The 24965-nt window shown below is 47.8% G+C and overlaps 1 protein-coding gene across 6 annotated transcripts in view; it reads right to left on the reverse strand.

Moving 5' to 3' along the window:
* The window catches only part of PHKA2 (phosphorylase kinase regulatory subunit alpha 2), a 76602-nt gene that overhangs the window by 21398 nt on the left and 30239 nt on the right, over positions 1 to 24965 (reverse strand). For all 6 annotated transcript variants that reach the window (XR_009349834.1, XM_059156867.1, XM_059156868.1 and 3 more), the window contains 13 exons: positions 23839 to 23921; positions 21273 to 21353; positions 20041 to 20139; positions 17897 to 18043; positions 16330 to 16383; positions 15606 to 15728; positions 12249 to 12344; positions 10250 to 10357; positions 8405 to 8483; positions 4907 to 5041; positions 4128 to 4237; positions 2843 to 2987; positions 2509 to 2587 (listed from right to left, as the gene is read on the reverse strand). Coding sequence is in view for 5 of the 6 variants with exons in the window: in XM_059156867.1 (XP_059012850.1) it covers positions 2509 to 2587; positions 2843 to 2987; positions 4128 to 4237; positions 4907 to 5041; positions 8405 to 8483; positions 10250 to 10357; positions 12249 to 12344; positions 15606 to 15728; positions 16330 to 16383; positions 17897 to 18043; positions 20041 to 20139; positions 21273 to 21353; positions 23839 to 23921 (1339 nt within the window). In the remaining variant the exon portion in view is untranslated. The remainder of the gene's footprint in view (positions 1 to 2508; positions 2588 to 2842; positions 2988 to 4127; positions 4238 to 4906; positions 5042 to 8404; positions 8484 to 10249; positions 10358 to 12248; positions 12345 to 15605; positions 15729 to 16329; positions 16384 to 17896; positions 18044 to 20040; positions 20140 to 21272; positions 21354 to 23838; positions 23922 to 24965) is intronic.

Here is a 24965-nt window from a genome sequence, read left to right on the forward strand (position 1 = left end):
GAGGCCCTCCTGATTTTTGTTAAGCCCTCGTCCAGCTCGTCATCGAGATGAGAGCCTGGTTTCCGTGTTCATACAGAGCTCCTGTACCTCTTTACTGTGTGGCCCTTGCTCTCTGAGCCTATAGCCCCTTGTCTGTACAACAGGAACGCAGGGGCGCCTCAGTGGCTCAGTGGGTTAAAGCCTCTGCCTTTGGCTCAGGTCATGATCCCAGGGTCCTGGGATCGAGCCCCGCATTGGGCTCTCTGCTCAGTGGGGAGCCTGCTTCCCCCTCTCTCTCTCCCTGCCTCTCTGCCTACTTATGATCTCTGTCTGTCAAATAAATAAATAAAATCCTAAAAAAAAAAATTTTTTAAAACAATAAAATATTATCCTTTTCTCCATTCTATATCTTTTAAGAATAATTTCTAAGGAAAGGCCTTTGCAAACATGGCACAAAACCTAGAATCAATGAGGATGAATATCAGTCTAACAACATAAAAATCAAAAACCTGTACGGCATGAAATGAAGTCAAAAGACAAGTTGATACACTGGAAAAAAACATTTGTGGTAATAGCATGGAAACAGAGGACTAATTTTCATAATATCAAACAGCTCTTACAACCAGTAAGAACAAATGGAAAAATGGAACAAGACACTGACAAAGTTTACACAAAAAAATGTTTAACTGTCAAATGTGAACAAAATTATAAATAAATGCAAAATATTACGACAGAGAGACTGTATTTTCCCAGTAAGATTGCTAAGATTAAAAACACAGGCATAGGGGCACCTGGGTGGCTCAGTGGGTTAAAGCCTCTGCCTTCAGCTCAGGTCATGATCCCAGGGTCCTGGGATCAAGCCCCACATCGGGCTCTCTGCTTGGCAGGGAGCCTGTTTCCTCCTCTCTCTCTGCCTACTTGTGGTCTCTGTCTGTCAAATAAATAAATGAATAAATCTTAAAAAAAAAAAGGAATACAGCCCACAAGACAAAGTGAAGACTCAATCAGATGGTACAAACCAACACGGGGCACACCGCAAGTGAGCCATTAATTACAGACCGTATTCTTTTGGACAATGATTAGACTTCAGTTCAAGAGTTCATTCTGAAAAGCAGTTAATTACGGGCATATGGTATTTTCTATGGGCCATGATGCCACACACCAGGTGGCAGCTTATCCAAACTGGACGTGAAACATACAAAGTGCAGGTCAAGTGCAGTGACGGTGCTAGCCCTAGAAATGTAGATGGCGGATGCGGATGCTGGGGACAGTCTTGCGGACGCTTCCAGGAGAAGCTCAGATTGAGGGCCATTCACGTCTGCTGCAAAACTCCCCAGTAAGCTCTGGGAGCAGAAGTGCCAATCCCAGCACTTAGAAGTACAGGAACTCAACTCTGAAGGGACAAAAAGGCCAGGGACAAAAATCCATACTGCATGGGTCCACTCAGTTGAGACACCTAGAGACGGAAAACACAAGGGCAGCTGCCAGAGGCTGGGGCAGGAACGGGGGAGCTGTTGTATAATGGGGAGAGAGCTTCAGTGTTGCAAGATGAAAGGAGTCCTGAAGACTGGTTGCACAACCGTGTGAGTGTACTTAACATTACTGGACTGTATATTTTAAAATGGCCAAGAGGGTAAATTTTACATTACGAGCATCTTACCGCCGCTTTAAAAAACATTACAGTGGCAGCAGGGTCCCTAGGGTGGGAAGACTTGAGAAGGGCTGACTTCAATGCCCAAATACTTAGCAACTGGCATTCCAGCAGGGACCCAGTGGAAGACTACAGGGCCCAGGAAGGGTCATACCTCACGCGTGGCCAGCTTTACAGTGAGGTTCTCTTAGAACCTTTCTCACATATTCTAGGGGATTTGGAGAGATCGGGGCACAGATACTATCGAGAAAATCTCTGCCTTGTGACAGAGCGTACAAGAACAGAATCAGTTTTTCCAGGAGGTGAGCCCCCCGTCACTCGAGGTGCTTACCCATATTGCCGGGGAGCATCTGGTACCTCGGGCCTGCAAACTGGGGTACGTATCGCTCCACTGAGGATGAGAGGCAATAGTCTAGGCAGGCCCATTCCGGCACCCTGCTCTGAGGGCCACCAAAGAAATTTATAAAGTTCTGTGATTTATTCTTCAGGGGACAGCACGCTCAAGTCAATTCAAGGAGTGTCTCCGAGCACCTACCAGACCTAGGCACTGGGTGTTTTCTGCCAGGCCTTCTAACCAGAAACAGACCCGGCATCATCCCATACAAGCGATCCCAGAATGCCCCTGCAGACAGACTCGTACATTCACCTCTCTATGCCCCAGGCCTCCTGGCAGCCATAAAAGCTGCACAAACACCCCCCAAGAGCTGCTTTTGATACAATTCCAGCTCCACGTGGGTGAATGCGTAAGATTTAACTTCTTTTTTAGTCTAAAGCTCCACACTTCCACGTTCAGCAACTGATATGAAAAGTGGGAGAAGAGCAACAAAGGACTTTTAAGAAAGGTCACTGATACTTTATAAAAAAAAATCACAAATTACCTGGCTCCCCCAAAATATCCATCCTCTAGTTTTCTAATTGTAGAAAGAACTGCAGAATGAATGTCTGAGCCATCATTTGCTAAGGGAAAAAGGAAAATAAAAAAAGACAAGTGAGTTTACTTAATCTGGGAATACTTTTTGGTTTGGGGGACATGCGTAGAAATGTCTTCCTCAGTACAATCTAATTAAAATACTTATGGAAGATTCCTGAGCTCGGAAACCAATCTGCTAAGAACCCCCTTCAGTACTTGGCTTTGACTTGTTTTAAACATTTTGGAAGGGGCCCAAATCAACAGTGGGACATGAATCAGGCAGATCAAGTTCAGAGACTTACTGAGCATGGTGTGGGTGATGGGGAAGGTGAGCGTGGGTCTGCCTGTCATTCGCCAGCAGGTGCAGAGGTAGGCCAGCTCGATCCTCAGCATCTCCACGATCATCTCATTGTCCAGGGCCAGGTAGAAGTGATGCTGGTCGGTGAACTGCAAGTCAGATCAGGCCCAGTGAAAGGCTGTCCTCCATTCCCTCGACACAACCCCAGCTGTCATTCACGGCAATGCTAATCCTTGCATTTTGTTCCCAGAGAAGAGGCTCAATCCTGGCTGTCATCCTCCCCCATCAAGGGGCTCTCCTTGCCATCGGGCAAAAAATCAATCTGTCGCCTGCCCAGGAGCCGCAGCTACATTCACGTGGAAGGGAAAAGTGTATGGCCAGATCTAGTTACAGCTCCTCTGATGAGGATTTAAGCACCTGGCCCAACACTGCTGTCCCTGAAAGGAAATCAATAACTCCTTAAATCCTCCTCATTCTAAGGTTGCTGGGCTCAGAGGATCTCCAAGTGAGGGAAGGGAGGGCGCTGGGAGCCGGTGAGACAGTGGAGACTGCATCTACCCAACTGATGGCCTGGTTGATGTGAACTAAAGGCACTACCGCCCGGTGTCGATGAAAAATCAAATCGTTCTCCTAGCCTCTGGACTAGGCCACACTCCGCTCTACTCTGAAATTTGTTATAATGGGAAGTAACACAAGATTAAAGCGAGCAACATGGGCTACCGACCCGGGACCCCATGGGTGACAGTGTGCCTGGGTGGTGGGGGCCTGTGTCCACAGTGACAAAGTGAGCCCACAGCTGATCTTTCTAGCTGGCCAAACGGATGGAAAACATTTGGCTTGGGTTCCATGGGGTACTTCCCTTTGTAAACAAAAACTCTGAAAAAAAATCCCATAATTGGTATATTTGTGATGCCATCAAGCGGGTCGGGGCCTGAAAATCAGACAGGCTGTGTGCCACCGTGTTCAGACAGACTAAGCAAGGGTGAGGGACTACGGCTACCCAGGGCTTGAGGGCGGCAAGTCAAGGGCCAGGTCCCTAGCAAATTTGGAAAGCAGTGTGAACTTCTCTACTCCTCGCGACTGGAAGTGATGGCACATGAAGTCTGCTTCAAGCCATGCCTACTGAGCATCTACTGTGAGTAAAGAATTGTACCGGGTACTGGGAATCACCCTACCCACTGCTGTTTGAACACACACACACCCTCCTTCTGCCGCATTCACAGCAGCTCACTGAAAGGGAACTTAATCAGAGGACGTGTGTGGCTTTGCTTCCGGCCTGCTCTGCTCACCTGGGGTGTGAAAGTGAAGATCTGGTTCCTAATCACATATAGCTTAGATGTTCCAAGAACGCCAATGTGCCGATACGGTCGCCCACTCAATTTCATATTCTTATTCCGTCCTATTTGAAAAATAAAAGAGAAATTAGAGATAGAACCAATATGGTAACATGTAATCCATGCAACTTTGGCTAAGACCGGGCTTATTTTCATTAACCCACTCTAGGGTTTGGTTTTTTTAATACCTTTGACCCTTCTTTAAAATGGGACAAGGAGGAATTAGAAACAAAAATTTTAAAAATTAAAATTCCACCGCCTTCTCTTCATGCATGTATAGCCAGCACCCAGTTCAACATCTCTATGGAATAAAACCACTGATAGAACTTTATTAATGCTCACTTCTAATTTCATATTGAGCCTACTACGTTAGGTTTTAGAAAAAGAGAACGCCCCTCCCATTTTAATGGGTCAAGGAGCATTTTCTGAGACCACAGATAAAAATCAGAAATGTTATCAAGACACAAAAGGCTGCTCCAATCGTGAATTTTCAAAGAGGGCGCCTTATTTTTACAACAGATCGGGTGAAGGGCAAGCCCCCCTGGGGTGATACCTAGCGAGCGAGTGTGAGAATGTGCTATGGTGCAGCTCCTCTTGACCTCCAAGAGGCCGAACCCCATGCTTTAGTGTCTCGCCCAGTTCTTCACAATTTATACCTCTCGGTCCCCCTCAGACCCCAAACCTAGAATCAAGATGCCCCCCTTGCCAAAACCACCCAGTCTCCCCAGACCTACCAAGCTTGGCATATATGTGACTAAGAATCCGGCCCGGCTGGACCCGGATTGGATGAATGTCAGCAATACTCTGGACGTTTACCCCGTGTTTCCTCAGCAAGTCCTGAATGTGGCTGTTTTCGGCCAGAACAGTAACTGCGAACAAGAGCGTAGCATGTGCATTAGACCGTGGCCTTTGCCTCCTCACATGGAGAACATGTGACCGACCGAGCTTTCCTCTGGCCTGTGCCATACACATCAGGATGCTCTCCACACATGCTGGGGGGCTTTGAAAATGACAGCAATTGTCCTGCTGCTCTTCCTGGTTCTCTCTGCCACACCTCACCAGCCCCCAAGATGTGTTTTTATTAAGTGCCCTCAGTGCACCAGACGGTCTGATAAGAGACTTCTGGAAACGGTCTTCGACAGGTCCTGAGCCAAATTACCCCATCTCGAATGATCTCCTGCCTCCCCGTAGGTGTGCCTTTATTCTAAACTGTCTTATGTTCTTGTCCCTTGGGATGAGAAGCAGAGACAGCTCTGGCTGGGGAGATGTCAGGAGAAGCTGGAGCTCCTGCTCTCAAGGAACCAAAAAGAGCAATACTGTGGTGTGGGGCCGCAGGGAGTGCTCTGACCAAGGACGGGGGAGGTCACTCCCTCTGGAGAGAAGGGAAAGCAGGGCTGCTAGAAGGTGCTGGTGTGGCCTGGCCGGGGCCCGAAGCCCAGCACAGGCTCTTGCTGGTGGGTAAGAGCTGCCTGAGAGCTGGGCCCCACACCCCAAATGGGCTGCTGTGGACCCCATCTCCAGTGAGTGCGGCTGGCCAGCTGGCTCTCCAGCAGGCAGGGAACTCACATGCCTGGAATGTGGGGGCCTGGGCGGGGACTCCGAGCCCTGCACCTCCTGTACCAGTTCCGCTTGAATGTGGCTTTTTTTCCCCCCCCAAAGATTTTATTTATGTGTTCAACAGAGAGAGAGAGATCACAAGTAGGCAGAGAGGCAGGCAGAGGGAGTGGGGAAGCAGGCTCCCCGCTGAGCAGAGAGCCCGATGCGGGGCTCAATCCCAGGACCCTGAGATCATGACCTGAGCTGAAGGCAGAGGCTTTAACCCACTGAGCCACCCAGGTGCCCCTTGAATGTGGCTTTTAAGAGAACAACAGTGCTCTGGCAAAGGGCAGGAGTCCTGGGAAGGGGACTGGCGGAGGGGACTTGTGGCCACAGAGAGCAGGTGGTGGTGTGTTCGGCTGCAGGAGAGCCACAGGGAAGTGTGGTGGGGTCAGGCTAGACGACAGCTTGGTTACTGTTAGTGGCCCACTGAGCCCCACCATTGCACCTTGAATGTACAATACACATAAATGCCATGGAGACCTGCAGGTCACCTCATTTAAATAGCACGTGATACTTTTTCAAAGTATTTTCACAGCCGTGATCTCATCTGAGCTTCACAACAAGGCCCTGTGGGGAAGCCCATCCCAGCAAATGGGAGCATCAGCCACGTGGGGCTGGGTGGTTTCCCTTCACGTCGGTGTCTTCTGAAGCTTCCAACACCATGTAGAGATTAGTGGTCACTCTCTGTACAAGTGACTCTTCTAGAGAAGTGGTTTGCCCGAGACCTGTGGGCCTCTGATCTGATACAGCTGTATGTGGGCAAGTTCCTGAAACTGCACTTCTCCTTCCCCCGGGCCAGACCTTCTTATATTTCCTCTTCTGCTTCTGTTCTAGTCTATCACGCTGAGGAGACACTTGCAGCCGGAGGCCCACCAACAGGGCCCAGCCGGCGCTTGGAAAAGCGGCCTTGGGATTTACGGGCTCGCTGGGCAGCGCGGGTGGCGGGTAAGCGCCCACTGCAGACGGAGTCGGGCTGGGTCACCCCACCCGGACATCAGCACGGAGTGTGCGCCTCCCGCTGTTGGCTCGGGGTCCCTGAATGAGCTGACTTCTGAGCCTCATGTGTAAGATGGGGATGATCATCCTAATGGTCACACTTTCTATCTGGTCAAGCTGTTTTGCCCACTGGGCGCGCCTCTGAGGGCCTGGAGCGCAGTACTGACTGGATAATCCCCGCACGGCCTCCAGCCGCATCCCAGGCAGGTGTCGGGGAACAGGTCCATAGTCACACAGAGAACTGCCTTGCATTTGTTCAATAGTTGTTATTAACCTACTGAGTGGGTGAGTGTCAACACAACAGCTAGAAGAATGCTACAGGCCTGGTCCTTAAATGTATGGTGTTGAGGCGCTTGGGTGGCTCCGTCGCTTAAGCATCCAGCTCAGGTCATGATCTTGGGGTAGTGAGATCGAGCCCCATGTCGGGCTCCGCGCTGGGCATGGAGCCTGCTTAGGATTCTCTCTCTCTCTCTGCCTCTCCCCTCCCCCCCTTTAAAAAAGAAATGTACGGTGTAACTGAGAGGCAATAAAGGCACATACACAATGTGCTCTGGTGCCTCAGTTGCTCTATGAGGCACGTGAGCTCCTCAGGAGTCCTCCCCAGGAGGGAAGGGAGAGGGGAAGGGGTGAGCCAGGACCTGCACTGAGGGCTTTCCTTGGGCCCATCACAGTGCATCTCAAGGCCACCCAGTGGAGGGGGTGGGGCAGATGATGAAGAGCCTGAGGCACAGAGACGTGAAACAGCCAGGCTGGGCAGAGCTGGCTCTGCAGCAGCGTCCAGGCTGGCCTCCCCGCTCTCTGGAGGGGCTGCCAGCGGGACAGGAGGGGAGACAGCTGAAAACACTGCCACTCTGGAGAGAAGTCAGACGTCAAAGGAAGGAATGAGTGCAGCTCCACTTGGGTTTTGAGTTTTGGCCATGGTCATGTACTTTTTTTTTTATTTAAAGATTTTATTTATTGGACAGACAGATCACAAGTAGGCAGAGAGGCAGGCAGAGGGGGAAGCAGGCTCCCTGCCGAGCAGAGAGCCTGATGTGGGGCTAGATCTCAGGACTGTGAGATCATGACCTGAGCCGAAGGCAGAGGTTTAACCCACGGAGCCACCCAGGGGCCCCCATGTTGTACTTTTTAAAGAACTGCAGCGAAAAATGGTGCTCAGTGAATCATTGGTGCCCCAATTGCCATAAAGATTTAGATTCGAGAAAGCAGATGCTTTGTAGAAAGTAACATTGTGGTTGGGACAAATACTGTTGCCTTTGGGAGCTAATGGTTTATGGAAGGGATGTCATAGAAGCGACAGACGCTAAAGCACACATCTGTGCTTCTTAAACAGAACAGGAAACTAGGAAATCTTTCGCATTAAAAAAAATAAATAAATAAAATAACATTGGTGGGGTGCCTGGGTGGCTCAGCTGTTAAGTGTCTGCCTTCGGCTCAGGTTACGATCCCAGGGTCCTGGGATCGAGCCCCCCATAGGGCTCCCTTGCTCAGCGGGGTGTCTGCTTCTCCCTCTCCCACTACCCCTGCTTGTGTTCCCTCTCTCACGGTCTCTGACAAATAAATAAACAAAAATCTTAAAAGAAAAAATAATATTGGCTTTACACAGTTAAATATGAATAGGAAACATTCTCACAAACCTTGTACTACAACATCAGGTTTGACGGAAGTGGAAAATCTTCTGTTTAAGGGATCGATTTCCCCAGTGGCAAGGAACCCCTAGGAAAAGAGGAGCATTAGCCCTGAAAAACACTTAATGAAATTTCACCTTAAACCCAACTTGGAAAATGAAACATTTGGGGGCTCAAAGTATTCAGTATTTTATTCCTTTATGTTTTTCAGGTCAGTTGCTTATCTTCTCTAAAACGCAGTACACCATTTAGATAGCCATTGATAAACATATTGTGCCTTTGGCACCCAGCTCTCCAGGGCTAGTCACACACGCCACCTCGTGTGACTGAAAAGAACAGCAGTGACTCCTACCCCCTGAGCCCTTACTCTCTGCAGGGTCCTGTGCTGAGCTCCTATACGTACAAGGTCACATTCAGGCCTCCTGATAGGGAGGCACTACCATTAGCATTTTACAGGTGGGGAAACTGAGGTAATGCACTTAAGCTAGGTGGCAGAAAGGGCTAACTGTTCCGAAACACAAAGCTCCCCTCCCTGCTTGCACGGAGCGCTGTTTGAACATGGGTCCCTTCACAGCTTCTACGAATGACCAGAGTCTTCAGCAAGCGCCATCAAGGTGCTCTGGGAGTTCTGAGACCTAATGCTGGGAGTGTAGGGAGGTCTTTCCAATGAAGAGGAGGCAACAGGAGCAGAGCTGTTTGTTCCTCATCTCACTGACCCAAAAATCAGAACTGGAAAGAACAGCAGAAATGACTAAGCCCAGCCTCTTTACAGATGTGGAAACTGAGGCTCCTGAGGTCAGGGAGCTAGTCAGAGGCAGAGCTGGCTTTCCAAGAGATAGACGCAGTTTTCCCTACTAATAAAGATAGAAGTAGAAGACAGTCCCTACCCCCATGGCAATCACAGCCATGAAACAAGTGGCCCACCTCCGCACCCACAGCTCCTGAGGGCCACTTCCACTGTGACAGCTTTACTTTACTTTACATTGGGAACCCCAATGGTATGGGACTCACGACTCACCCTCCCCTACCCTCCCCACTTCTAGAGTCTGGCAGAACACACAGGACTGGACCAGCCTCACAGGCTGGAGCTCCCAGCAATTCTCCTGGACTCTTTCATCCATACCTCTCCCCAGGGGCCCAGAGGAGTAAGCTGGGCAGAGCCTCTGAGGACAGATGAACCCATCTGATAACATCACTGACACATCCTCACACCCCCACACCCTCCCCAGCCCCCACTGGGGAGGTGGATTCATTTTCAGTTGGCATAAAACCATTTGCATTTTAAAAACTTAAGACAGGGGGCAAGAACATGTTCAACAAGAAGAAATGAGTCAGAGGTCATAGACCTTCCATGTGAGGGTGTTGTGGGCTAAGGGAACATCTGACCCAAAGTTCAACACAGCCAAACCAGCCGCTGCCCCTTCACAGAGATAGCACCATGGAGTCACTTGGTTGCCTGTGGCCAGGACTGTGCCAGCAGTGGCCGGAAGCAGGCATAGCAGCTTCCACAAACCTGGATCTTTCACACATGTGCTGAGCCTGACTGGGAAGGTTCTAGTCTCCTGCTGACCATCAGCTCAACCTGGTTCCAGCCACAGACCAGGAATACGGGGGTGGGGTGGGAGGTGACGGGAGCGCTTGGCACACAGCTGACTCTGAAGTAGTTTAGTGTAAACATGGACACATAAGCCCGGGCGGCAGGCCTCAGAGCCGACCCACTCCAGCTGACCGTAAAGCTATGAGATGCCAACGACATTCACAGCCACGGGGGGCAGAGAGCCCCTGTGCTCTTCCGGGGTCTGCTCTACCTCATAGCAGATGGTTTCCAGTCTGTGAAGTCCCCAAGTCCCTTACCTCTGCCAAGAGCGAGCTGAGGATGTATAGGGACTGACCCCACAGATGGGGCAGCTTCCCCAGAGGGACTCTGTCCACTGTGTGGGGATTCTTATACTCTTCATCAACCTGGCAAAGAGAGAGAAACCCAAAGTCAGGATGTCAGAGAATAAAAATGTCACTATCTATTGGGGAGCGCGCTGAGAATTTACAAAAGGCCGCCCACCCGAGCCTCCAGGCCAGTTCTGTGCAAGAGCTGTGACAGAGAGGCCACATGGCTCAACACAGCAGAAGAGGAACTCAAATCCAGGCCTGACTCCAGGCCAGCGCCCTGCCCACAAGCACACAGACGGCAGAAGGCAGAGGCAGGCACGTGAAGCCTGCCTCCTTTGAGCATAGCTCTGGGCAACAAGAAGTTTCACAGCTCACGCTTACACTTGTCTGTATTATGGGTACAGTGATCTAAAACAACACCCTACAGCCACAGCAGGGCATCGCTGGAAGCAGCCTCTCCTGCCCCGTCTGCAGGGGCTCATAAACTCTGAAAATTACCAGAAGATGGCACTATTTATTGAGGAAAACACTACTGTATGCTCAGATCCCTAATTTTCCATCAGGAAATTTTTTTAATTTTTTTAAAATTTTTTAATTAATTTTTTAAATTTTTAAGCAGGATCCATTGGGGGCTTCTGACTCATCAAGATAAGCTACAATTGTTTTTTGGATAGATGTTGCTGGCTACACATTGTAAAAGTTAGCCTGCAACTTTCTCTGCTGCAAACTCCATGCTGACCTTTGTATTTTTTTTTTTTTTTTTTTTTAATAAACCCTACCCCCATTGTGGGGCTCAAACTCACAAGCCCGAGTCAAGAGTCACTTGCTCTACTGAGTCAGCCAGGCGGCCCTGACCTTTGGGTTTTTGCCATTATTACAATGTTGGTTGGGGGTAACGTTAGTGACTACTTTTTCCCTTCAAAAAACAAAGCAACTGAAGAAATCCTTCTCCAAGAGGGAAAAATCACAACACGAGGGGAATTGTACTCTGCTTGTGGATTAACCAGCGATGTTAATAACAGATTGTTGAAATTTGCTTCAGTGGTTAAACGTTAAGAAGAACTTAAACTCATAAACTGAACATAATTAAAACATGTCAGTAATCAAACAATCCAATAGGACAACAGTGTGGCAGGAGGGTCTCTAAAATGTTAGAGTTATCTTGGGGCAAAAGTTTGGCTATCTTTGGGTAGTAAGAGTAGAGAGAAATAGGTTCTTCCACAGAATCCTGGATGTTTTGCAGTGCACAGGACTGCTTTCACAGTCTAACAGCAAGTTAAGGCTAGGTGAAAGGTAAGTAGTGTTAAGAAAGATTAAAAACCTCGAATGAGAAATAGTTGATGCCAAGCACAGAAGGCAAAGTGTCTGGATTGAAAGACAGCTTGGGGCGCCTGGATGGCTCAGTGGGTTAATCCTCTGCCTTTGGCTCAGGTCATGATCCCAGGGTCCTGGGATCGAGCCCCGCATCAAGCCCCACATCAGGCTCTCTGCTCAGCAGGGGGCCTGCTTCCCCGCCACCACCACCCACCTGCCGCTCTGCCTACTTGCGATCTCTGTCAAGTAAATAAATAAAATCTTTAAAAAAAAAAAAAAAAAAAGACAGCTGGACTCTGGCTTCCCCTGACCCATGGGCCAGCTCCTGCCTCCCTGTGGATGTGCTGGGGTCTCCCCCACCGCCGCCCCATACTCCTTATGCCCTGGCAGATCCCCTGACACACTAGGCCTTGGCAGCAGCACTCCCGTGCCTGCCCTCCACGCCCCAGACCCACTCCTCCCCCCGCCCCCCCAAGCCTGCAACCTCACAGAGGCACAGCTGGCACTACCATAACCCCTTGGTGCCCCGCCCAGCTTGCTGCTTTGGAAACTACTTCTGAACAAAAAGTGTTAGCTCTGAAAGAGGGATTTAAAAAGTCCCCAAAGGCCAAGTGTGAACCCACTTTGCTCTAGATACGCAGCGCGTGGTTACCTTGTTAGGCGGGATGGCGTACAGTTCTGGCACCAGGTGGATCCCGTTCTTGCCTCTGATTAATATTCCCTCCAGGGCCTCCCGGTACTCTTGCACCTGGAAAACAGCCCCACCCCCACAGCGGGAGAGAGGCGCCGTCATCACCGCCACGGGAGTGCATCATAGAAAAACACCTCTCTGGGCAACCAACGGATTATTAGTAGGCCACGGGGTCGAGAAATGCATGAACGCCTTCCACTTAAGGAGTGCAGGAGGAACTAGGGCCCCCGCTGACAGCGAAGGTTTGAAGGTGCTAGAGGCACTGGACTTTTCTGTGTTGTCTTTAACTCACAACATCAGTCTTTCACCTTAACTTCTCACATCTGTAAATGTTATCTCCCTAGCTAGACGTTATAAGCTTCTTGCAGTGGAGGCTAGACCTTAAGCGGAGCATCGCATTTCTACCTGTCATGAGTTTTCCACCTAAAAGGCCCTCATTCGAGTACCTATTGCTCAGGAAATGTTTGCAAAATGCACCTGATGTGAGGAAAAGGAAGTGTTTATACTATGATCCCTGTACCCCAACTCTTAGGACACACCACTCCATATAATAAAAGCTGCTGATGTAAACATTTCCATTCAATTAAAAAGGCAGTGATTAAAAAACAAAACAAAACAGAAAACCCCTAAGTATGAAAAGGAAACAGACCAAACCCTTAACCTGCCCCCCAGCTGTTTAATACATTTCATCTTGGAGAGCCTAGTCAAACACCTTCTAGATCTCATTTCCTTTTCTTTTGAAATTTGTGGACAGCAAAATTACACCAGGGGTGCGTCATTTTTTAAAGGTCATTGGGCAGTAAGTCGAAAAGACAGAATAGGCCTGACAGCAGTAAATTCTGTGAGACCTAGAAAATAAGGACCTAAGCACATTCTTTTTTGTCTTCTCAGCTTTTTTGTTTCTAATAACTGTCAATTCCCTCACAACTGAAATTCTATCTCAATCCTTTTGAGATTTGATAAAGAGACAGAAAACCTAAGACCCAAGATAATTGCTAAAGCATAACAGTAAGAATCAACAATGGGGGAACATCAACATTTCAAGCTTACTACCATGTTGGGGAGGAAGAATTTTCTCTGCCCCTCAAGGTCCTTCTAGCTAGACTAAGAATCAAATTGATATGCGACAGATGAACAGGAGAAAATGGAACTTAGTTGCGTATGTACAGGGAGTCCACAGATGGGCTACTCCAAAGACAATGAGGCACCATGAGGTGGACCTGAGCTCAGGAGCAGGGTGGGGGGCCCAGGACACAAAGAGAAGGAAGAGCATTTGCAGGAAGGTGAGAGGAGCTGTTTGGAAAATAAAGGTGGCCTCGCCGTGCACATCGTTTCTTAAGAGGAATCAGTGTCTGGTGTTGGTAACTCTCTTACTGGTCTAGGCAAGCAGCTGAATGGGGAGGGAAAGGGTGTTCCCCAAATGTACTGGGTTTTGATTACTTTTTTTTTTTTTAAAAGATTTTATTTGTTTATTTGACAGACAGAGATCACAAGTAGACAGAGAGGCAGGCAGAGAGAGAGGAGGAAGCAGGCTCCCTGCTGAGCAGAGAGCCCGATGCGGGACTCTATCCCAAGACCCTGGGATCATGACCTGAGCAGAAGGCAGCGGCTTTACCCACTGAGCCACCCAGGTGCCCCCGGTTTTCCAAGATGGGCCACTTTGGCATGAACACGGTTTTGATTACTTTTAACTCAAAACCGTGTTCATGCCAAAGTGGCCCATCTTGGGGCGGCCTGCCCTTGTCCCCTATAGCCACTTTTGAAACCATTCTCAGAATTTCTGAGCAGAGGCAGTTTTCAAAACCAAAATAAACCTTGGATTGCTCATCCCACCCCAGTACATGTGGCCTGAAGAGGTTAAGAAAACACATAAGCTTCCCGAGGACGGGTCTGTTCTACTTACCAAAGAACGTATGCACAGCAGCAAAGGCTTAAGAAATCTGTTTTGAACAAATGAATGTTGCAGGAACACATCTTTACTCGGCACTTACTATGCACTAGGGACAGGGAATGTATTAGTGAATTGGACAGAGACCGCGTCTAGCAGGGTGCTCTGGCAGGGAGGTGGGAGACTAAATACAGCCACGGGGGCCATACTGTGCTAAGTGCCGTGGGAAATGTAAAAGGGGCATTGATCCAGTGTCTGGAGTCTGAGAAGACTTTCTGAAAGAAGAGACATTACCAGCGAGTAAGTGAAGGAGAGAGAGACAGCTGACCAGCGAATAAGTGAAGGAGAGAGAGACAGCTGAGGGAGAAAAGCAGGGCCTGGGCACTTGAGAAGAGGAGAGACAGCGTGGCCTGTCCGGAGGGCTGAGAGAGTTTCAGGGCGTTCGCAGCACAGAACTCAAGGAAGTAAGTGAACAGAAAGAAACTGGGCCAGATTTTATGAGGTCCTACAAAACAGGAGAAGAGCTCGTACTTCGTCCCAAGGCAAGCAGGAGCCTTTCAAAGGTTTTAAGTAAGACAGTAGCATAATCTAATTTGCCTTTTAATAAAATGCCCCTAGCGACCTGTATAGAGAAATAGCAGGGATTGAGGCTGGAGGCTAGGAAGCCACTAGAATGCTGTTACATTAAATAAGATGTTAGCTGAGCGTACCCTTCTACCAGAACTGAAGACAGCAAAAGCCGAGGCTGTTCTGGAAAAAACAAAACAAAACAAAACAAAACAAAAAAAAACCCAGAATGACTAAACCTGTTTGTGCTCCACTGTGGTCCCCCATGAACCCCACCCCTTAGTCCTCAGGCCTCTGTGCAGTCCCCTCTCCTTGAACATGGCACGACCCTTTAAGCAATAGAATGCAACAGAAGGGACACTGCCAGCTCAGGGCCTAAAGCTTAAGAATGTTCGGCAGCTCTTGCTGTTGCATTCCGGGCCACGACGACCATCCTGGAAAAGACCTAACTGATCAGACACCACAGTTCTGTGTGAGCCCAAGCTAGCCACATGGAGGTGAAGCAAGGCCTGGGCCAAGAGCCAAGAGCCCAGGCGAGCTCCCAGCAGAGAGCCAGCATCCCGGGCCGGCCGCGAGTGACACCATGTTGCAAGCGGCTCCTCCAAGCCCCAGTGAACCAGCTGACTCCAAGTGAAGCAGAGACAAACTGTCCCTGCTGAGTCCCGCCCGAACTATAGAATCATGAGCAAATAAACAAAACAGCCATTACTTTAATTCACTACATTTTGGGAAAACTTGTGGGGCGACAACAGAAAACTGAAACGGGATCCTAAAGTCTTGTGTAAGCTTACGCTCTAATAACACTCAGGACACTGAGGGAATGAAAATGCTGATTATGAACACCATATCCAACATGTTCTCACCTGAACGGCGTCACCGGTGAAGACCCCATCTATTATGAAATATGTCCAGAACACGGGCCACTCACATTCAATGTTTTCAAAGAGCTTGAGTTCCGCAGGGTCATAATGCAATCGGTTTGGGTCCTGGAACCACACAGGAAACCTTCTGAAAGGTGCTGTCAGATTACATATATAACACCACTGAACCCCACTGGGTTCCCCTCGCTTTCTGAATCACTACAGCTCTGCGGCGGCTAGGATTAGGAGTTCGCTCTAATGGAGAGATGTTATGACTGGCAGCTTTCCATGGTAAAATTTCCAAAAAATCTATCGGAAATGTACACAAGACTCCTTGGTGGTTTATTATATTAAGCTTCCTAGATTGCTAACAAATAAATAGCAATTTGCCTATCGCAGTGCTCAGCAGACCATCTGCTTTGAGGAAATCACTCTATCAGTCACTGTGGCAAAGAAACTCGAGAAGGAGGCCACAGTTGCTCTTGAACACATCGTGAGCCACAGAACTGTTTGTCCTTGTCTACAGGCTGGTTTTAAACCACCAGCTTGCTGTCCTCCTGATGATATTATTTTACCGCCTAACTCCAGCCTTGCTGTCTCCAAAATTAAGATTTCCCCGTCCAATATTCTAACATGTAATTTTATAATCAAGAGAGGGAGAACACCACAGTGGTGATTTAAATATGAAGCAGTTAAGGAATCATAAGAAACAATATTTAAATACAACCTCTCTTGGGGTTTTATAACCATCTCGAAGGAAGCGACAGCATCCATAACGCCCCTAGGAAGATAAAAAAAAGTACATTTGAGGAAAGAGAACAATTTCTTTGTCTTTGTCTTTTTACATTGGTTCGTGTCAGCCATTCACTCCCATTCCCATGAATCTTTTAGTCACGAAACATGTACCAAGTACTCTTTGTTATCAATACAAAAGGTTATTTTTAAGTAATAAACCAAGTAAATTCAGGGTTGATCAGGGTGGAGAAGGGAACGCCGAAACTTCCGGTGAGAGTATCAGGGCCGGGACAGTAATCGCTGAGAGTTCCCAGAACGACCAGCCCTTCATTCTGATTGGCTGTATCACGTAACGATGCAGAGGGACCCTCACTGCTCCCAGAACCCACCAAGACAGATACTTGAATTGGACTGCTTCTACCTGAAAGACTAGAAAGCCAAAAGGACATTCCAGACTCCTCACAAGTAGGCTCTAGATGCAAAGAAGTAGGGCAGCGAGGTGGAGGCAGGGCAGGGGTGGGATGGGGTGAGTGGGGCTTCCTCCGGCCTAGGGCTCTCGTTGCTGGTTTCCCTGGGTGTTGAGAAAGAGGGACAGTGGCACAGAGCTCTCCGTCTGCTTCCCTAGTCCCTGGCACGCAGCGTCGGGCGTCCTGTCCCCAGTTTCTTAAGTGCCTGGGAGCTCCTTTAGCACAGGCTGCAGAGGCCAGACACGCCCAGCGGCTAGCCCCAGAGAGTTCTCGGAGTCCTGGGGAAGCCCAGCCAAGAACCTGCTTCCCTTTAAACACTTCATTCCCTGCATGGACTCCCTGCCTACTGCAACAAGCTAAAAGAGTTTCCTTTTTCTCCACTGAAGTGTGAGACAGCTTCTTTGGGGATGTGACTGGAGACCCTTCAATCCCTCTGTATCCAAGGCCTAAAAGCATTTTTTACAGAATCTAAGTAGGATCATCAACATGAAGATTTTGGCTCAAGAAACTTACTTTTCTTTCTCTCTCTTTTTTTTTAAAGAAAACTTATATCTTGATCATTTTACTAACAAGTTCAGTTGCCTTGGCTATTTAATAAAATTATCAGTTTGGTATATTGTCATAGTTCTTGCATTTCACCTCAGAGCAGGGATTTTTCATAAGCTCAATTGACCTTTGGGATCCCCAAGTCCCCAGACATTGTGTATAAACTTGGAGGATACTGGGACGTGTGTGTTTTTTTTCTGGCAGACATCTTCTAGCTTTCAAGAGATTCTCAAAGAGGTCTATGATCTCTAAAGGGTTAAGAAGCTCTGCTTCAGAAGCACAGAAAGGGTATGAACTGGAGTTCAAAGGCGCCAGCCTGAGTTTAAGCTCTGTTGTTAGGAAAAGAACAAAGAACTAGGGCACTGGATCACTCTGAGACTGTTTTCTCCCCCGTACACTTGGCCTTGGATCCCACACTCTGAGTCCACTTAGACAAACCAAGCCACTGACCTCATGGAGAACCAAGACCAGGGTGAGCTGTTCCATGTCATCACGAAAGGGGCATGTAACACAGAGCAGAAGGGCGCCAGCATGAGTGATGCTTACCTGGAGCTTGGAAATAATTTCATTTTTGGTCACATTCACGAGGTTCATGTCTTCCACTGCAAAGGCCGGGAAAGAGATAATGGAAAGAAGTCCAGCATCAATCTCCTTAGATGTTGATGCTCTTGGCAGCATGGAGAACAGAATAGACTGAACGAGAAACAAAGAGGTGGCTTGAATCTGGGAAGCATAAACCGTTGAATACAGTATCTAGAGACCATGACCTTAGCCCCAAGGAACATTTGAATGAGTCTGCGGATTTTCAGTAGAGCTTTTTCCTACCAGTACAACCCCTGCCGGGGGACCTCACCTGCCCAGCCAATGATTCCTGTTCCTTATGGGAGAGGACAGGGTCAGGGAGGGCACAGTGCTGCCTGGACCCCATGCTGAGAACTGCTGGTCTCCCTCCCTTGGGGGCCTTTTGTTGACTTTGCTGTCTTTCAGACATGCAGGGGAAGAATTACGGACTACTCCGTTAGCAGGCCAGGGTGTCCTGGCTGTGAAGACAAAGACAGAGGAGCACACACATATATCCAGAGGGCTAGCACGGAGAAATGTCTGACTTCTGTGGAACATGCCTGGGTGATCCAGAACCCATGTGAAGGGGTCAACACCAAGAGACCACACGAACCCTTGGGCAAAATGGTAGATAAAAGAATTACTGTAGTCCTAGAACTCGGGTTACTTAGTGGCACTATGCTATAGCCTCAATTATAAGGTGGTTGGATCAGGCACTGTAAACTAAAGGAAGGCGAGCGGTAAGTGTAGGAAGGGAAGGCAGCGGACATTGAGATCTAGCGTTACAGACACGGGGCTAGAGCCCTGCAAATGTACGCGTATTACATCTCATATAAACGTATTACATACTACATTAATTGATTTTTAGATGTTAAACCAATTTTGCATTCCTAGAATAAACCCCATCTGGTCATGTTAAAAAAATATTTTTTTCCATTTTATAAAGAAGGAATTTGGACACTATGTTCAGTTCACACACGAGGGCTGAGATGCAGACACAGAGACTCATGTGACAGAACAAGGATTCTAAGCCAGGCTCCACTGGCTACAGAGCTCACATAGCTTCCACCAGGGACCACGCATCCTTAAGGGGCACATCAGCTCAACTCTATTAAACTATGCCCGATGAAACAGCAGATTTCCCATTAAGGACAACTTAATGCAGGAAAACGGAGCGAGCTGAAAAGAGGGTAAAGATGGGGAACGCTTCAGCTTCAGAATAAAGCTTCATTTTCTCAAGCGAACTGACCCCCAAGCCCAGTTCTTTAGCTGCCCTCCCTTAGGCTCTCTGCCTGGAAACTCACACTCCCCCTAGAAGCTCTCTGCTAACAAGTCTGCACGGCTCACACCCCTGTAACACCGGCACAGGCTGTGGCACACAGTGGGCCCTCTGTAAGTAAGAGTTTGCTGACTGACGGGCAACAGGGGACCTACTGTCCGCCCGATGGAGTCCCCTAACCGGCAACAAGTCCCTGCTTCCTCTGCCCTTTATTCCAGGCAGGGTCCACTAGTTTACCATTTCTTCCGTCTCAGCTCTCCTCCACTATGCTTTCCGCCCCTCTCCAGCCCTCCCCAAGTGAACTACTGCTTGCTGGTCCTTCGATTTGGTGGCATCATGAAAGAAACTTGAGAGAAAACCACCTAGATGCTCAAAAAGCAGACCAGATTTTGTCTCTAGCCAAACAAGGTTGCTGTGATGGTTGACGTCATAGATATACCTCGCCGTCATTGGGTCTCAGGTTGACGTAATACTTCTCAGCTTACAGAGCGCTCTGAGGAGCTAAGCTGATTTACTGTGATCCTTATAACTGCCCTGTGGGACAGGAGGGGAAGGTGCCAGTAGGCCCATTTTATGGATGAGGGGACTAAAGCTCAGAGAAGCCAAGTGCCACCAAGCAAAAAAGGTGAGGAGTATGGGGTGGTTGGTGGAGCACACAACTCTTGATCTCAGGGTCATGAGTTCAAGCCCCATGTTGGGGGTAGAGATTACTTAAAAATAAATCTAAAAAAAAAAGAAAGAAAGGAAGGAAGGAAGGAAGATAGATAGATAAGGATGTGAGGAGCCCAGGTCTTCTGCTCTGTCAGCGTCCTTCCCTCCCGTCCAGACCGTGAGAGGCTGGAGATGTTACCTGGCAGTGTTCGACGTCATCAGGCAGGACATGGATGACGGACTTGCGTCCTCCGTGGGCTCCAAAAAGGTCCAGTTCATCAATTGCCTCAAGAGCTGCCTACAAGCACAGGAATGAATCACTTTTTCTTTCTAGTAAACAAACACTTCCGTATCCAGTGCTCCTCCTTTGCCACTAAGCAATCTAGCATACATGTTTTCCCAAAGGTGATGAAAGACACATCTTTAAAATTCAGCTAAAGTGTCCTATAGACATGTTCTAACCTTATTTTCAGTGGAATCAGGCCTTTCCTACACATTGCTGCTCTTTGCAGAAACAAGAAAGAGACAAACAAGAAAGACAAACATTTCCCCAAATGAAATCAGTATTCAACCAAAACATAAAATATTAATAAGTTCATAACATTGGCAGGGTTGTAGGGGGAGGGCACTAAATTCATGGATAGCTTTTCTTTCATTCACCTATTTGTGTTAATTCTAATGTTTAGCATGCCTGCCACTTAAAGGTCAATTCTTTTAGTATTAAGTATGTTTTCTCTCAGCTGGCCTTCACAGAACATATTTCCTGTTGCTCTGAAAATTCTAGCTCTGGAGTCTTTATTCTGAGGCTTCAGTCTTGAGCGGGAGGCAGGAAGGGAAGCATGTGAAGTATCTAGGACAAGAGATGAAAATTGGTGGCTGGGGACTGACTCTGGCCCACAGCTGTGCTCTGTTTGGCCTAAAGAAATTTTTAAAATTGATTTTGAATTGGAATACCTTTAAAGAAAGTTCCCAGGGTCCCCAGTACCCTTCAATATTTTTCTATCTGGCTAGCTTCACTTGTTTATGTTACTTGCCTGACCTGACCCCCCACAGACTTTTGGGAACTTGTAAGCCTTGCCCTACAAAGCAGTCATATTCTTCAGCCTTCTTTATGACCCAGAAAAGAAGAGTGGACATCACACACCCAGGTGCTCAGACCACAGCAAGACCTTAGACCTGTGAGTGATAATGATGGATAATAAGGAAGGAGGGCGCTTAATTTCTGGCTCACGCACATTTCAGAGTAGAAAACCTACACTCTTTCCCTATAATCTCAGTCCGGCTGCGGTATACATGCCACTTGAATTTCATACCTGCTGCCAACTTTTGAAAAATATGCTAATCAGATTAAATCCAAATTCCTAAAGATAAGAACCAAATCAAAGCAGTAGAAATGCACAGAAGGAAGAACAAACAGGTCAAGAGCGTCACCTTGGCCATTCCTACAGAGCTTGCATTCAATTCCGGAATGCCCTGATTAGTCTTATCTCCGCGTTCCCACATTCCATAATCCTGCAGAGGGAATAAAAAAAGGTAGTCATCAGAGCAGGAAAAAGAGGTACAGAAGCAGTGCTATGGAAAAATAATTCCTTTATGTTATCACAGGCACAAAGAAACATGAATATCTCTTCTCAAAGGTTCCTGAATTCATGGCTTTCTATACTCAGGCATGCTCGCCCTCAATTTCACTCCATTTGACCTCTGTGCAGAATTTTGCAAGTAAATACTCAAGTGGAACAAAATTGCATGCAAAGACACTCTCAATTTTCTTCCTCTTAAAAGTTATCAATTTGTAAGAAACTCCTGATTTGTAGAGAACAAAATGTTTTATCTTCAAATCAAATGAAATGCTGCCCCTCTATTCAACTGATCCCTTTGAACTTGTATCAAATTGTAAGATAGAAAAAAGAAACTTGAACAAATGTATTCTAACTGCTTGAAGCCAACCAAATCATTTAATATAATTTAATACCTATTTCTAATATTACTTCTTGGGGGAAAATGCTTAGCAAATAACAAGAGGCCAAAATCAAAATTGAGGCACAGAATACTGAATGTTTTTGGGTCTTTTAAAACCAATTATTGTGAATTGGCTCAGAACACGCCATACAAAGGCTGTGATACACGCACGCCTAACTTGTAATTCCTATTTTCACTGAAGAAAGGCAAGCGCTGGGTACTGTTTTGAAATAGTGTTACACGCACTACTGAAAAATTACAAGCCGACAAGAACAGAATCAGTGCCAAAATTTCAGTATTTATTATTTGATCTGCAAAGATGAACATTTCTAAAATGTGCAAATTTAGACATAGGCACACCAGAATGATGTTAGACTCTTTTCTGCTGGCATGCCTGGTAGCTGAGCCACAGGACGCAAATCAGTGTTCCTCACATGGCCTTTCCACATTCCAACCCATTCTCTTTCCAAGCCCAGACCGAGTGACTCATCCTCAAACACTGCTCTGATCGGCTCACTCCCCTAGGCAAGAATTTCCAAAGACAAACTGCTTAACCCCCAGGGGCTCTGGGTACCTCCCTGCCACTGGCCATACCTCCTCCGTTATGTGGCCTCCACCCCCTGCAGGCCCACATGCAGACTTGGGTCTCTGCTAAGTCTCCAGCTTCCCCGCACTCCCTCTCCCCAAGGACCCCTCCCACACTCAGAGCCCATTCCTGCCCGGTCCTGTTCCGGCTCTTTCCACACCCTTCTGCTCATCCAAACCTGGTTCACCCTCCAAGGTCCAACTAAAGTCCCACTCTTTCCAATCCCCTTTGGTTTCTTTAGATTTCGGCCCTACTGGCATTTTGAGCTGGACCATTCTTTGTTGTGGGGCTGTCCAGCGGAATCCCCCACCAACGCTTGCTAGATGCCAGTAGCTCCCTCCCCAGTGTGACAAGCAAAAAACATCTCCAGACATTGCCAAATGTCCCCAGGGAGGGGACGACTGCCCTGTACTGAGAATCGCCTCTTTAGACCTAGGTAGCCCTTGGACCCAACCTGGTCTTCTGCCACCTATTTCTGTAAAGAAGGGCTATCTGGGACTCAGCCATGCTCACGTTCATCTGTTGTCTACCACTGCCTTTTAGCGACAAGGGCAGAGGTGAGAAGCAACAGGGACCGCAGAGGCCAAAAAACTATTTACTGTTGGGCCCTTTACAGAAAATGTTTGCTGACCCTGGCTTTTGACCATAGTGGCTTTTTTTTTTAAACCAAACTCTACCCTTTCTTTACTGCCCTTGTAGTCAGCTTTGCACAGATGAGTTGTTGTTGAACAACCAGAATGCATGAGGCTTCACCAGCTGCAACAGAGAGCAGCCTGGAGGCACTGGGCTTTGTACACTTTTACAGCCACCCACACCTGGCCTGGGGCACACACCTGGCCTGGGGCACACATCTGGCCCACGCCCCTCTGCCTGTGGGCTGCCTGGAGTGGTCCCCCCTGCACTGCAGCTCCTACTAACAAGCTGACCCTGTTGCCCCACATGCTGATTCTGGCCGGCTTGTGCACCTGCTATTAGACACGTTAGGATCTTATCTAAAACAAGCATAGGGACGCCTGAGTGGCTCTGTCAGTTAAGCGTCTGCCTTCGGCTCAGATCCTGATCTCAGGGTCCTTGGATGGAGCCCTGCATCGGGCTTGTTGCTCAGCCAGGGGCCTGCTTCTCCCTCCCTCTCTGCCCACCGCTCCCCCTGCTTGAGTTCTCTTCCCTGTCTCTCTCTCTCTCTGGCAAATACATAGACAAAAATCTTTAAAAAAAATTTTTTTTTAAAACCATAAAGGATTCAAACAGAGCACGTGATGCCTTCCAAACGTATCAACTCCTCCATTGGATCCCAGGACAAAAATGCGTACTTTGTGTGCATATGTGACAATCTTAAAGCTCAAATCTTGCTAACCTTCTGATCAGGCCCAGACAGCCTGGCCATCCGAGACCTGTACGATTTTTATTGTTTTGAACAGGGACACCTGAAAAACTACCAGGTTGGATACTTACAGCAACTTTATATGCAGCTTCTATGTAAAAAACAAGATTCTGTATGAAGGCCACTTCGTCAAGGGTAAAAATAATACGTAAACCTAGTAAAAAGAAACAAACAATGAAGTTACAGAGTTTTGCTGTGGAGAGAGAGATGTGTGCTGCAATCCCAGATTACAAATATCTCACTAGGAAAGAAATTCTTGTACCCCTATTTTCATTTTTCTTTTTCTTCTTCCATTTTCATTTATCTTACTAGACATCAAAAATTAAATCTAAAGCAAACTGAAACAGTTAATGTCTAATCTCAGAAAGAGGAAGGAGGGAAGGCAGGCAGGTGTGCCTATGGGTAGAAAAGGCTGAAAGGGCGTGGGGCCTTCTGCTAGTGTTGGATTTGCACAAAGAAGTTTCCAACAAAGCACAAATTTTAGCCCAGAGCAACCAGATACTGTTCTTATCCTTGAGTGAGCCCAAGGGTGGGTATCCTTCCCCTGCAGCAGAGAGGTAAAGTAGAGCCCCCAACTTCAAGAGAAAGTCCTTGACCTTGTGGGAAGGTGAGCGCCCCAGACCTCCTCAGGGGGGCTACACGGACTCTCTGAAGTAGGTGGTGATCGAAAGAGCTAGATTTTTGCTGGGGCCCTTGAATGTTTAGGTGATTATGGCTAATGTACGTATTTTGAAAGTACGGATTTTTGAGGCTGGTAGGGATATGGTAAGATGGGAGCTCTTACATCAATAGGGGGAGTTTAACTAGTAAAATGTTCTGCAAATGATTTGGTAATATATATAAGTAGCCTCTGAAGGCTATCCGACAGAAGGCAGCAAGTAGATATGGGGTCAAAGTTGGTATTTTGGGGCACCTGGGTGGCTCAGTGAGTTAAGCAGCCAACTCTTGATTTCAGCTTGGGTCATGACCTTGGGGTCCTGGGATTGAGCCCCACATCAGGCTCCATGTTCAGCAGGGAGTCTGCTTGAAGATTCTCTCCCTGTCTCGGTCTGCCCGTCTCCCCCAACCTCTCTCTCTCAAGTAAATAAATCTTATTAAAAAAAAAAAGTTGGTATTACAATATCAGTTACACTAGGGGGAAAAAAGGAATAAAGGAATAGTTTGATTATGGCACATTCATCGATAAAGTCACTAAAAT

Source organism: Mustela lutreola, chromosome X (genome assembly GCF_030435805.1).
Source record: "Mustela lutreola isolate mMusLut2 chromosome X, mMusLut2.pri, whole genome shotgun sequence".
NCBI classification, from domain to species: Eukaryota; Metazoa; Chordata; class Mammalia; order Carnivora; family Mustelidae; genus Mustela; species Mustela lutreola.